Below are 14,153 nucleotides of genomic sequence, written 5' to 3'. Positions count from 1 at the left end.
TGAAATTCACACAATTTTTGCGTCTTATAGGCAAAACACAGATAAACTTGATTTCTTGGGTAGAGACCATTCCATTACCTCCCAAGAAAAAAAATTTGAAAAAGACAGAAAAGGCTTGTCAAAATGCTAGTCAAAAACCCACTAAAATGGTTTGCTTGATTCATAGTACAATTTTAATTTTGTGATGGTAAACATGAAGTAGTTCCACAAACTAGTAAGCCCCCATTACAAGCAACTGAGCTATTGAATGTGGGTTGTTCTAGCACATTTTAAAGAACAAAAAGTTTACTTTGTCTGCTGCCTACCATCAGGGATTGCAAATAGCACAATTGGCTTCGATGCCCTAATGAAGGGTGCGTCACACCTGAAATATCCTTTCCTCTCCAACTGCAATATATCTCCCCGCTGAAGGTTTCGCATATTGGAGTCTCCATAAGCTAGCGTCTCCTTTTTGGTACATGGGTTAATCACATCCATGAAATCCTCCCCTTCCTCGAGCTACATCGGAGAAAAAAAAAACTGTCAATACAGATTCACAGCAAAGCAGACATTACAAAGTTTTACAAGATAAAAGCAAGACACAATAAAAATAAGATTTAATTACCTTTTTTTTCCATTCAATTGGATCCCTACACTACTTTTAATTTTGTAATTAAGTCTTTACTAGTGTAAAATGTTAGTTAACAATATATTTCTCCATAAATTAAAAATACCCACAATTAAAAACCTAATTAGATCTTTGCCCACATATTTTTTGAAAAGAATATTCTGCTAATTTTAACGTTTAGTACACGAAAAAGGCCTAATTACAAAATTAAAAACAGTGTAGAAACCCAATTGAAAAGGAAAAAAAATATAGAAATATAATTGTAAAATGCAAATTTGGTGAAACTATAAGGACCAACACCAATAATTGTCTAAAGAAAAAAGGTTAGGGTAGATTGGTGCAAGAATGAGATCAGTGGTGCTAGCAGGCAGTCATGAATGGTGGTGGAAGTCAAATAGGGCAGGTGGGGGGCCGACGGCAATTGATTCAGAAGAGGAAGTGGGAAATGATTTAGTTTGCTATATTTTATTCTATGTATATTCCAAACACAATAATTAAAAGGCCTACTTGGATTGCTAATTCTTAACCCTATCAAATATTTTTGTGCAATTATGCAAGTTTACCTGATAATTATTGATTTGGAAGTGGATATTTTCCAGTCTAAGTTTATCTCCATAATTATTGACAATTTATCAAAGAATAATATTATTAAAATAAGAAGGCCATTTAACTTGAATAGGTCACACTTAACAGAATTTATATAGATCATCCAAACTGGCAGGCCCCTGTGGGGTTTTGAGCTGGAGCTGCCATAGCTTATGGCTAGAGCAATGGAAGGGGCTCCAGCATAGAAAACAGTAAGGGTAACTGTATAATCATGCCTGAATCCTTGACAAATTTAGGGTGTAAAAGCACATACCTTCTTTTTGGTAATTAGATAATCAAAGTCCACCAATGTCAGGTTAACTAGTTCATCTATGAAAGGCAGCCAAGTGAGTTTCAATTTTGTGGTCTTCACAGACCCTTCAAGATGCAAAACACCAATCAACCCTGTGACATTTCCATCTTGATCCTTCTGTATTTCCTTCACTATGGCATTTCCCCAGTCCATTAGGGTTACTTCCTCGCCTGCTGATATGGACGCTGCGTCAACATGGTCAAGCCATATCTTTTTAGTAAATGTTGTGGCTTTATCGCCAGCAGCAGCATATTTCTTGTGCTTAGGTATGATGCGGACAAATGGTTTCTCAGGACCATCAGTGAGGGTCAGCAACACTCGTCTGTCTGCAATGACAGCAGTGTGTCTCGGGCAGACAGGATCAATAATCTTCTTATTAATTGTCCAAAGCTTGTCCCATTCCATGAGATTGAGATTTTTTGATGCTCCCTGCCCAAATATGGAATGCTCATGAGTATTCTCAGAATGAGTGTGAAAGAAGAAATGAAGAACGCACAAAGATTTAATAAGGAAGCAAATTTTTTTTATTATATATCATTCCCAGTCTTTTCTTTTGATAATAAATGAAAGAATATCTGTACATACTTGCTCAACAATAAACTGTATTAGTGCCTCAATTTTCAAACCTCTGCGAACAATTCCTTGCACTGTAGGAAATCGCGGGTCATCCCATCCATCAACTCTCCCATTTTGGACAAACCACAGAAGTTTTCGTTTGCTGAGAACAGTGTAGACCATATTTAATCGACTGAATTCATAGATTATAACTTTTCGAACTCCCAAATCCTCCTGAATCCTGTAATATTGAGCATTTCGATCATGGTACTCACTAGACCGAAGAGCATGAGTAATTCCTTCAATAGCATCAACATATGGACACGCAAAGTCATAAGTTGGGTAAACCTTATACTTGGATCCAATTCTGTGATGAGGCATAGGATTGCAACGATAATACACAGGATCTCTAAGTGATTTGTTTGGGTCCTGCATATCCAACTTGCCACGGACACAACATTGTAAGCCTCTCTCAGATCCTGCAATCATTTCCTTCCACAATTTCAAGTTATCCTCCACGGTGTTGTCTCTGTTTTTAGATTCTATACCATCCATTCTTTCTTTTTGCATCTGTTCACGTGGGGTGTCATCAACATATGCTTTACCCTGGCGTATTAATTTTTCAGCAGTTTTCAGCAACTCAGGGAAGTAATCAGATGTATATGTCACGCGTTCATAATTGACACCCAATGTATCAACATCTTTCAGCACATTGTCCACAAATTCATTGCTTTCTTTAGCAGGGTTTGTATCATCAAACCGTAGAATAACTTTGCCTTGGTATCGCTCAGCAAAATATTTGTTCAACAAGGCTGCTTTTGAGTGTCCAATGTGAAGATAGCCACTGGGTTCCGGAGCAAAACGCAGACAAACTTTTCCAACTTCAGCATCTGGAAGATCTATATCTGCTGAAGATTTGCTTCCTCCTTTAGCAGATAGATCACCATTCACAGTCTTCACTTGATCAGCCACAGCTGGCATGGCCACTGATGGATCTGCACTTTTTTTTCCAGTATATTTTGTTGTAACTTCATTTATTGCAGAACCATATTCCTCTGTAATTGAATTGAACCATCGTGCAAGATTTGGATACTTTTTTGACTTCCTTAGACTTTCCCATCTCTTTCCAGTTCCTGCAAAGGTATGGCATGCATAGAATTTATGTGGACTATACATAATATCAATAGAACACTAAGCTACATGGAATAAAGAATGCAGAGCTTATTAGTTGCAAAGTCAACATTACAAGTTGAAGGGAAAGACAAAGGTGATCTTAGTGAGCAACCATGTTACACAGAATATTGGTATCAGATCATATTAGGTGCAAACTACAATGTCAACATTATAAGTAACGGTGGCGTATTTTGTTGCAGTGTTGCCTACCAAATCTTACATCATGCCATAAAAGATAAAGTACAGTATGAATATACAGATTTTCTCTTCAATATGCAGCTTGTTTGACAGAAACATAACAGTAAAACAAGTCAATCAGGTCTCCTAAATGATCTTTACCTGCAAGACTTGACCAGATTGCTACATCCGCAATTGATAATGAATGGCCAACAAAAAGTGTACGCTTCTCCAAGAACTGATCCATATATTTGCATCCATTCTCAAAAGTAGGGCCTGATAAGAAGATAGGTACATACTCCAGCCATTCATCAATCTGTGAAGCAAAGAAAATGAAGTAACCAAAAAAGGCACTAACTCACAACCACAAGCAGATGCTGACGAGCTATTTAGAAGATAATTTACATGTTCAATCTTAAAGCAACACCATTAATTTGTCATGGAATCATTTTAATCTTTCATTTCATTAAAGCATTAATTTACTAAGTAGTTTCCAAAAGCAAAAAATGAATCATTATGTGGATATAAAGACATCACATCAAGAAATTCACCTGGGTAGCCTCGAAAGCATCTTGGCCATAGAAATTGGGAATGTTGGCAACCCGCCCAACATAACGCAGAAGAACGGATGCTCCGTGCAATTTCAGCCTGCAAAGCTGAATGCATTCATCAACAAGTAGTAGACAGTAGATAGTAGTATACTTAAGAAACAAAACAGTAAAACATTTTTTATTTCCCACCAGTACCACCTATTTGAAAATAGACAGAAATGCCAAATTGAAAGAACTTCTATGATCAAATTCAAGAGGAAAACTTAACGGAAAACAAAATACTAACATAAAATCATTATAAATACAACAACTCAATAATTACTTCCTATTACTATATTATAAAACCCAACATGCTTATAGGGATTGAAACAAGTCCAGTGCATGTCATCAATAACTTAATAAAGCTCAATGCAACGCAAAATATATTGGCACTACAGTGTCACTGCCTCTTGGATTTACTTCAAAGTATTTAACTATGCATTACTACATAAACTTAAAATTAAGAATATATTAAAAAAAGAGGGAAAATTGGGGAAAACAGAGAAGAAACTGATGAATCGAGTTATTATATAAAAAAATAGAAATGAGATCGGAAAAGAAGGGAGGGAATATGATACCCATTAGAGAAGAGAAATGTCGGAGATGAGTCAGGAGGGAGTGATGTGTCAACCGAGGGAGAGATTCCGGCGAGCTTGGCGGCGGCGATGACCGATAGTGGCGGAGTAGCAGCGGCGAAAGCAAAGGTTTTGATGTCCATGATTTGGAGCAAAGACTGCGTTGCCTGCTCGTCCCCTCAAACAGCCGATTAGTAATAGTATCTACAAATTAGGGCGCACCAATGAAATTTAGTTTTTCACATAATTGTCAGAATCGAACCGGTAATTAAACCGGTCAGATTATTGGATCACCAAATCACTGGGTTAACCAGTAAGTCACTGGTTTAACCAGTAAATTACTGGTTTAACCGGTAAATTATTGGTTGAACTGATTGAGTTGATCTCATATAAATAAAAAACATAAAATAGTCAAAAATTTAAAATTCGAAATACATATGGTCAGCTTCTCACTAACATTTTAACAACAATTGTCTCAACTTCTAAAAATAACTAATTCTATCAAATCATTATTTGTCAAAGACGTGTGCTGCAAATAAAGGGTATAGAAGAAAGCAATAAAGTTTCAAAAATTTGAACCTTTAGACGAAAAACTTAAAATCTGATAAGTGCCAAATACTTCCTAGTTTAAACTCTTGCAAACAAAACCAATCTATCAAAGATTATGTAATAGAATAAACATGAGGAGAATAATATAAATTAACAGAACCTATCCACTATCCAAAATAATATAAACAAAACAGCTCAATTCACAAAATTTATCCATTATCCAACAATATAAATTCACATAACAATATAAAAACAACAATATAAAAACAGCCTCTCAATTCACCATAATGGTATAAAAACAGCAACAAATCAACCCTAAACACTAATAGTCAGAAAAACAAAAGCATCAATCAACCACTAAACCTATATATATTACAATGTATCAACAAAATTTGAATGATCTGCCAACAAAATTTGAGAGGATGGTGTTTTTGATAGTGTATTTGATGAAGCCATCTAGAACAACAATAATATAAAACAATATATTACACTATTGAATAATCTGCCTGAATCAACAAAATTACAATCAACCAAATATAATCAACAACAATGAAGAATCTGTTAGTACACAGCAGAATTGCTTGACTCCAAAACACGAAAAGTAAGGTTGATAAGTAGAAATTGGTTTGATAAGTTACAGGTCTGGTTAGTTCTCATCTCAACGTTTCTTATCATAAATTGTAAAACCCTTACAGAATCGACAGATTGAGTTAATCAACATCATTAATCAGTTCATCAGTTAATCAAATTATAACGCAATGAGGCAATAAGTCAATAACGGAATAAATTAAAAAAATTAAAAAATATACCTGAGAAGAGGGAGACCAAGCACGGCGAAGCAGAGTCTGGCAAGGGGAATGCAGCAGCGACGGTGAGCCACGCCGGACGAGGGCGCGACGACGACGACGTCGACGATGCAAGATGCTGTCACGCAGAGGAGGCGACAAGCCAGGAAGGAGATGCACAGGGGCCGACGCGACAGTCACGAGACGAAGCAGAGTAGCCCGGCGGTGGCGGTGGCGGTGCTTTTTTGGAAGTGTGAGAGTCAGAGGCTCTCCTTGTTGAGTGAGATTGCGAGAGAGAGGTAGGGGACGGGGGCTGCTGCTGCTCGAAGAGGGAGAGGGTAGCTTTTAGGTTTCACTTTTTTCCCTTCAGAAAGCCAAAACGACGCATTTTCGCTGGGGAGAGGGACAAAAAAAAAAGCAACGAACCGGTTCAAATTTTAACCCGGTCAGTTCATCGGTTTTAATCAAACCCGACCGGTTCAAATCGAATCTTGTCGGTTCTCTTTCTTTTTCTTTTTCTTTTTTTTTTTTACCAAAAATAAGAAACTCGAACCCACAACCTCTTAATTGAGTATAGAGAGATTATACCATTTAAACTATAACTCATTGGCGTTCTCTTTCTTTTTCCGGCAGTATAAAATTTAATTTTTTATTATTAAATTTATCCTTTTAATTTTAACATGTTTAATTAATAGTTAATACTTAATATATTATTTTTACTTAAATAAAATTTCTAAATATTGTTTTTTTTTCTCGTTTACTTACTTAAGTTACTTTTAGTTTTTAACATTCAAAATTCAAAATTTTATATTGTCAAAATTGAATAAATTTATCCAATCAAAATCACAATTTATATAATTCAAATTTGATCCTATAATAATAAATAAAAAATTTAAATCTATGTGTACTCCATAGACACTAATATTTGAACTTTGAACACTAATTACTACGTACTCTTTATGAATTTTATTACTTTTATTATTTTTACAAAATTTAAAAAATATTAAAAATAAAAACAAAACTTAAATGCACATTATTTTTTTATTGCTCAGTTTGTTTCATCTTTTTTTCTTTTTCTCTTGAAAAAAAAAGAATTAAAAAGTTTAAAGTTGAACTAAAAAATTGAAAATAAAAGAAAAAAGAAGAAAAGAAAAAAAAATTATGATTTCAAAAGGCATTGATGATAACAATAACAGACGATGCAAATGAACGATAGAAGAGAATCAACTGCAGAGGTGAAAACAAAAGCAGTAGCACCTTCTTCTATACTTTATAAACTATTAGGAGAATTACAAGGTACAGATTTATTTGTACAGATAATTTTTTTATTCATATCGAAAACAATGTGTGTTTATAAATCTGCAAGATAACGTAAGAGAGAAAGTAGAATTATAGTTAATACACTTTAATAGTTTAATTACGGAATATTATTTTTATCAAAAAAAAAAGAAAAAAATATAAAATAACATGAAATTTATTTTTGAGAATGAGTATGTGTATATAGAAGAAAGAGTAAGACATTCTCTCTAAATATTAAATACACTTTGCCCTTCATATGTTTTCTTAATCCTTTTAATGTTAAATTTTTTTTTTATTGTATTTAAAAAATAAGATTTATTATTAGAATATTATTTATTGTATTTTTAAAATAAAGTAATTGTACACATAAATTTAATGTATCTTTTTAAAAAATAATTAAAGCATTGTTAAATTAGTTTAAACAACTTAAAAAAATAATTGACAAAAATAACATTAATTTAGTATTAACTGGATTTGTTTTATTTTAACTAAAAGATGAATATGCAGTAATAATAATACTCTAAATTAATTTTTAATAATTTTGTTTCAAATAATTAGTACTTACAAAATAAATATTAACATAATAACTTGATTATACCTGAAATAAATTACGACAAAAGAACAAAAAATCAGATTATACCTGAAATAGATTACGATAAAACAGAATTAAAATTGTTAAATATACCAAAATAATAATCTTCTACATCCAAAAACATTCAATATACACTTTTACAGCAGATTTATAAAACAACATTAATTTAGCATCATAAACCAGAACAGCATATTACCTGTTTGTATTGTAGGTGGTGTCGAATGAAATAACATCTCCGAAATACTCACAGGTAGCCCTGCTTCTTGCGTTCGCCCAAAAAGCAAGCTTAATCGACTTATCGTCCTCGAGTTTGAACTCGAAAAAGAAATTCTGATTCTTCTCTTTCATTCTTAATAAGTATTTTCCGAATTCTTTTGCATCCTCTAGTTACGAAACACTCCGCACTTCTCTCGTGATGTAATTTCTCACATCTTTTTCGATAAAATTTAACTCGCGGTGACCCTCAACGGCTGCCACAAATGATTGGTAAGTTTTGCTTGGTCTGATACCGGCTTCCTTGTTATTCTCTATTGTACGACGCACAGACATGCTTAGTTCCCTATACTGTTTAAGCATCTCTACTTGATTTAGACAGCAAGGATATGAATGATGCAACACAACCTTGGAAATGATCCAAACACCGATTTCCTTCAATATGTGTATATAAATTCTTGCGGGACAATTTAATCCTACTTAGGGGTTTGTCTTCTCCGTCGGAGATATTTTCGATTTCCATTTCCCCTCTATGCTACATGTAATCAATTGATTCTTAATTTCGTTTCCCTTCTTATTTGTGCTCCAAACTCTTGTAGAAAAACCTGCAGCTTTCGAATAATTCTTGTAGAATTTTGCAGCATTTTCAATGGTGTTAAAAGTCATCCCAATCTTGAGAACAAACTGCTCATCAACATTACAAAGAAGGGCTGCAAAATACACCTAAAAAGTCCAAAATACACCATATTAAAACAAGCATAAACTATAGAATGCAAATACAACTATAAAACCATCATAAAAAATAACAAAAATCAGATTCATGAATCATCATCAAAAAGAAACTAAAACAATTCAACTAAAAGAATAAGACAATTCACCCTCAGTCACGTGAGAAGTCATAAACTGTAAATACGCCCAAACTTTCTTAAGGTACACCCAAATGATCCTGATTTACACCCGAAAGTCTGATATAAAATACAGAAAATTCATCAGAACTAGTACATTACATTCAATTCAAACAACAAACAATGAACAGCAAATTTCACAGGTAAGGTTTATAACATTATTCAGCACCACAATCATAAACTACTAACAAAAATATTAACTGAAAATAAATCACACCTCATGAACTTCATTGGATTCAAATTTAAAATCCACTTCGCTCTGGTTCAGCTGACAATCTGAAGTTGAATTATCCATTATTTTTAAAACGATTTCAGAGCTTGATTTCAGAAACAATAGAAATCGAGAAAAACGAAGAAAGAGAACACAGAGAGAAACGCAAGTAAACGGCGAAGGAGAACGCAGAGAGAAACGCACGAAAGAGATCGAAGAGAGAATGCAAGAAAATACAGAAGAAATTCGAAAAAGAAAACGAAATCCTTTCGAAAAAAGAAGTTATATATTCGCGCGTTGATTGATTAAAAAATCTGTTAAGGAGGCGCGTGGACTAGACCTGCCAGAAAAAACGCGTTTTAGGGGTAAATGAGTATGAACTTGTAAAACTTGTATAACAAACGGGCTTGTATATGGAGATTAATTCTTAATTTTTTTATCCAGATTTTAAATTTTAAAGTTTTTACAATTTAAATTACATCTTATCTAAATTTTAAATTTTAAAATTATTATAATTTAAAATTTTTAATTTATCAAGTTTTTCAAACCAAAATAAATTTATCCAATCCAAATAACAATTACTAGAATCAGAAAAGATAAAAAAAATTTAATTAATATAACATAAAATCTTATCATTTGAATTTAATTTTATTAGGTTTTTTAATTCAAATAATAAGAATTTATGTTATATTAATTGAATTTTTTTTATCCATTCTGATTCTAGTAATTGCTATTTGGATTGGATCAATTTATTTTAGTAATATTAAAAATTTTAAATTACAATCATTTTAAAATTTAAGGATAAAAGAAATTAATTTGTCCTTTTATCTTATTTGAAACTGATTTATTTAATTAACTATTATGTTAATATTTATTTTTTAAGTACTAATTTATTTGAAACAAAATTATTAAAAATTAATTTTGAGTATTATTATTACTGCATGTTTATTCGTTAGTTAAAATAAAATAAATTCTGTTAATATTAAATTAATGTATTTTTGTCAATTATTTTTTTAAGTTATTCAAACCAATTTAACAATGTTTTAATTAGTTTTTTAAAAAGATATATTAAATTTATGTGTGCAATTACTTTATTCTAAAAATACAATAAATAATATTTAATAATAAAACTTATTTTTTAAATACAATAAAAAAAAAAAGAATTCTAACATTAAAAGAGTTAAAAAAATAGATACAAAGAACAAAGTGTATTTAATATCTGAAAAGAGTATCTCACTCTTTTCTTTTTATACATCCATACTCATCTTTAAGAATGAGTTTTATGTTGTTTCATATTTTTTTTCTTTTTTTCTTGATAAAAATAACATTCCGTAATTAAACTATTAAAGTGTATTAACTTTTCTAACTATAATTCTATTTTCTCTTTTTTAAGTCATCTTGCAGATTTGTAAACATTCATATTACGTATGTGTTGTTTTGTTTGTGAATAAAAAAAGAATATCTATACAAATAAATCTGTACCATAGTATGACCCAAACTATTATAGGATGCCGCGATTTATAGCCAATTCGTATTTTTCAAAAATTGCTATAGGAGTACCATAGTTTATATTCAAAATTGTTTTTTTTTATAAATCACTGTAGGATATTGTAATTTATGTTCAAATGCTAAAACGTTGTAGGCAATAGCAGTGTACAATATAAAACTAAATTCTGGATATAACTAGTTTTAGATAGTTACATTTGCATAAATATAAATTCCACTTGTTTTATTTGTGTCGTTTTTCTTATATGTTGTGTATATTCTGTATCAATAAATCGAATCAAATAAATTACACTATATGAATAGTAAATAAATGGTAAATTAATAAAATTACATCAATGTCCTAAATTGAATTGGGTTTATATGTATATTTTCTTTACAATTTTATGTAAATTGATTTGATTTACGCTATTTACATGTAAATTTAATCAATTTGATTTGATTTACAACTAGTACAGAGTATGTATGGTAATTCGAATCAATTAGATTCAATTTACATAAAATTATAAATGAGACATGCATATAACCCAATTCGATTTATGACATGGTGTGAATTACTCTTTAATTTAATTTTAAAATTAGTTTAATTATAAAAAGACAAAAATATACCATTTTAGAATTAGACTTTAATTATTTCAAAGACTAAAAATTTATATTAAATTTAGAAAGATAAAATTATCTCTTTTAAAAATTAATTTTAAAATTATAAAGTATTCATTTAAATATTAATAAATAGACAGAATACCCTTTTTAGTATTAATGTTGTTTAAATGCATTAAAAAAATAATATATTTACAAAGTGTTCTGTTAGGGTTTCTTAGTGCTCTGTTAGGGTTTCTTAACGGAGTTCCTACTGCTGTCAAGGCTACATTATCAACGTCAGTTAAATCTCAATACAAGTCTACGTAATCTGCATGGCTGAGACAACGAGGGATGAAGATCGGACCCAAGAAGACAACCGGAAAGGAGGTAGGAATGTGATTCTACTGGAAGAGGCAGACATATCAGAAGGTATTAATGCTTGCTCTAATAGTCTCTATGGCAGACTCTTTGCTTCCAAAACCTTCTCAATTGGAACCATGGGGAATGCATTAAAGGCTATATGGGGAAACCTGGAAGGATTTAGCGTGAGTGACAAAGGGGATAATTCCTTCCAATTCTTTTTTAATAAAGAAGTGGATGTCTTGCGTGTTGAACGTGGTTCTCCATGGCTATTCAAAGATTATGTGCTCCATGTCAAGAGATGGAAGGAAGATTAGAACTGTGATAAAGAGATTATTTCCAATTTTCCAGTTTGGGTTCAATTTTGGGGTTAGCCAAAATCGTTTAAAACCCTCGAAGTTGGACATAAATTGGGAGAGAAACTGGGCACAGTGTTGGAGGTAGGTAAATTTCATATGCGAGGCAGAGAAACTAGGATTGTGAAGACCAAAATCAATATTGATGCTGCCAGGCAAGTGAGAGATCAGTTAATAGTGGCAGGACCAAATAAAAAGGAGGTAGAAGTGGCACTGCGCTATGAGAGACTTAGAAAGTTCTGTACCTATTGCGCAAAATTGGGGCACGAGGTGAAAAACTGCCATGATCTGCTGAAGGACACAGAGAGTGATATGGTAAAAGAAGATGACATTGGCGAATGGGTTAAAGCCAGCCAAGTGGGAACGCGAATCTACTCCGAAAGAGAAAGAACATTCAACAACTCAACCCAAAATCAGAATAAGGCCACTCAACGTAAGAAAAAATCGGTCTTTCTTATTGGAAGAATTTGCAGGGATGTCAATGCAAGAAGGGAAACAAAGTTTGAAACCACAAGACACTGGTAACAGGGCAGCACCTGAGTCACCTCAATCAGCCAATTCTAGAACAGAATGCATGGAGGTTATCATAGCTGGTCAGTCCAATACCAAGGAGGATGAAGGGCAGCTTATGCAATTCGCTATTGGGCAGTGTCTCACCACAGAGAAAGGTAGGAAGTGGAAAATGTTAGCAAGACAAGGTGCTGCAGAGTCAGATACTAAAAGTGAACCCAAAAAAAGGTTTATGAGTGGTATAGCTGAAGGATTTACAAAGAAAGCAAGAACAGAGGATGAAAATGTAGTTGAACAGATGGTGGAGGGTGCCAGCCTACAAATGGCACCCAAGGCGCCATGAGAACTATAGTTTGGAATTGTCGGGGTTTGGGGAGACCCCTGACAATTCACACCTTAAAAGGGATCTGTAAATCCCACTCCTCCGAGATTGTGTTTATAAGTGAAACAAAGAACCAATCTCGACAGGTGGAAGCAAAACTTCGGGTATGCGGCTACGAAAACTGGCATATTGTTAACCCGGCAGGAGTGGCAGGAGGACTTGTGCTAGCTTGAAAGGACAACATCAGTGTTCAAATTATTAGCAGTGGAGAATTCTTTATGGCAGCCGAAATTAAGGAAGTCGGAAGCAGTGAGGTATGGGCGTTCATTGGTGTCCATTTAAGTTGTTTGGAACAAATTCGATCCTTACAGTTTGAGGAGCTTACAACAATGAGCCAACACCTGGAAGGAAAAGTGGTAATAGCAGACGATTTTAATGCTATAACAAGCCAAGCGGAAAAGGAGGGTGGAGGCCAAAAATCAGCAACCACTATTGCAACATTCACTAATTTTATTGACAGTAACGAATTAGTGGATATTGGAATGGTGGGGCGCCCTTTCACGTGGACAAATCGAAGACAAGGAGAGGATTTGGTGAAGGAGAGGCTTGACCGCTATTTAGTTGCGATGGAATGGAAGTTGAAGTTTTCGAATGTAGTGGTGCACAGGCTCACAGAGTCAGGCTCAAATCATGCTCCAATTTTGATGGAAACCGAACCTCAATCATGGCATAGTAAAAGGCGGTTTAAATACTAGGAACGTTGGTGTGGAGAAGAGGATGTCAAGAGAATTGTTAGTGAAGTGTGGAGAATGGAAGTTGTAGGCTCGGCTATGTTCTCCTTGTCCCAAAAGTTGAAAGTTTGTAGACATAGACTAGTTCAATGGCAGAAAACTCACAAAGCAAACTCCTGGAAAGAAATTGAGGACCTTCAAGCTAAACTAGAGGAGTTGCGGGTGGCTGAAATCAATGGGGGAGAGGAGGTTACCAGTTTGGAGGAGAAGTTGGAGCTGGCATATTTGAAAGAAGAGAGCTATTGGCGAGAAAAATCTAGAGTCAAGTGGCTAAAAGAAGGAGATCAGAACACTAGATTCTTTCACCAGAAATTTCAATCAAGGATGCGAAGGAACATAAGTTGGAGATTAGTGGGGAGGGACAATGAGATTGCATCAAAACCGGAGGATATTGCAAAGGTAGCTGAAGACTACTTTTGCGATATTTTTACTTCTTCTTGTTCGGCTGATCCGAATCCATACTTAGAGGATTTGGAGCCTAAGGTTACAGCTTCCATGAACCGTAGGCTCCAAAGGCCAGTAACTATGGATGAGGTCAAAAGAGCTACATTTAGTGTTCATGCTCAGAGTGCTCCTGGTGATGACGGGTTTACAGGTAAG

At 33.5% G+C, this 14,153-nt stretch overlaps 1 protein-coding gene across 1 annotated transcript; it reads right to left on the bottom strand.

Moving 5' to 3' along the window:
- Positions 1 to 51: 51 nt before the first annotated feature.
- On the bottom strand, positions 52 to 6,293 carry LOC107617950 (Glutamyl/glutaminyl-tRNA synthetase, class Ic). The gene is made up of 7 exons (XM_016319852.3): positions 5,934 to 6,293; positions 4,579 to 4,779; positions 3,962 to 4,058; positions 3,573 to 3,726; positions 2,091 to 3,193; positions 1,467 to 1,934; positions 52 to 498 (listed from the first exon to the last, which is right to left on the bottom strand). The coding sequence occupies exons 2-7, from the start codon at positions 4,716 to 4,718 to the stop codon at positions 286 to 288; spliced, it is 2,175 nt and encodes a 724-aa protein (XP_016175338.1). The 5' UTR covers positions 4,719 to 4,779; positions 5,934 to 6,293; the 3' UTR covers positions 52 to 285.
- Positions 6,294 to 14,153: the final 7,860 nt, after the last annotated feature.

The sequence above is a fragment of the Arachis ipaensis genome, chromosome B9 (genome assembly GCF_059453495.1).
Source record: "Arachis ipaensis isolate K30076 ecotype BB chromosome B9, ASM5945349v1, whole genome shotgun sequence".
In the NCBI taxonomy this organism is placed as follows: Eukaryota; Viridiplantae; Streptophyta; class Magnoliopsida; order Fabales; family Fabaceae; genus Arachis; species Arachis ipaensis.
The sequence above is the reverse complement of the archived record's forward strand: the minus strand, read 5'-3'. Positions and strand labels throughout refer to the sequence as shown.

Bases quoted from the DNA above. Each gene is read 5' to 3' on its own strand.
- LOC107617950 (XM_016319852.3), bottom strand. From the start codon at position 4,718: ATGGACATCAAAACCTTTGCTTTCGCCGCTGCTACTCCGCCACTATCG. The intron at 3,194-3,572 runs GTAAAGATCATT...ATACCTTTGCAG, and splicing joins AATCTGGTCAAGTCTTGCAG to GAACTGGAAAGAGATGGGAA. The intron at 499-1,466 runs GTATGTGCTTTT...TCTCCGATGTAG, and splicing joins ATCTAATTACCAAAAAGAAG to CTCGAGGAAGGGGAGGATTT.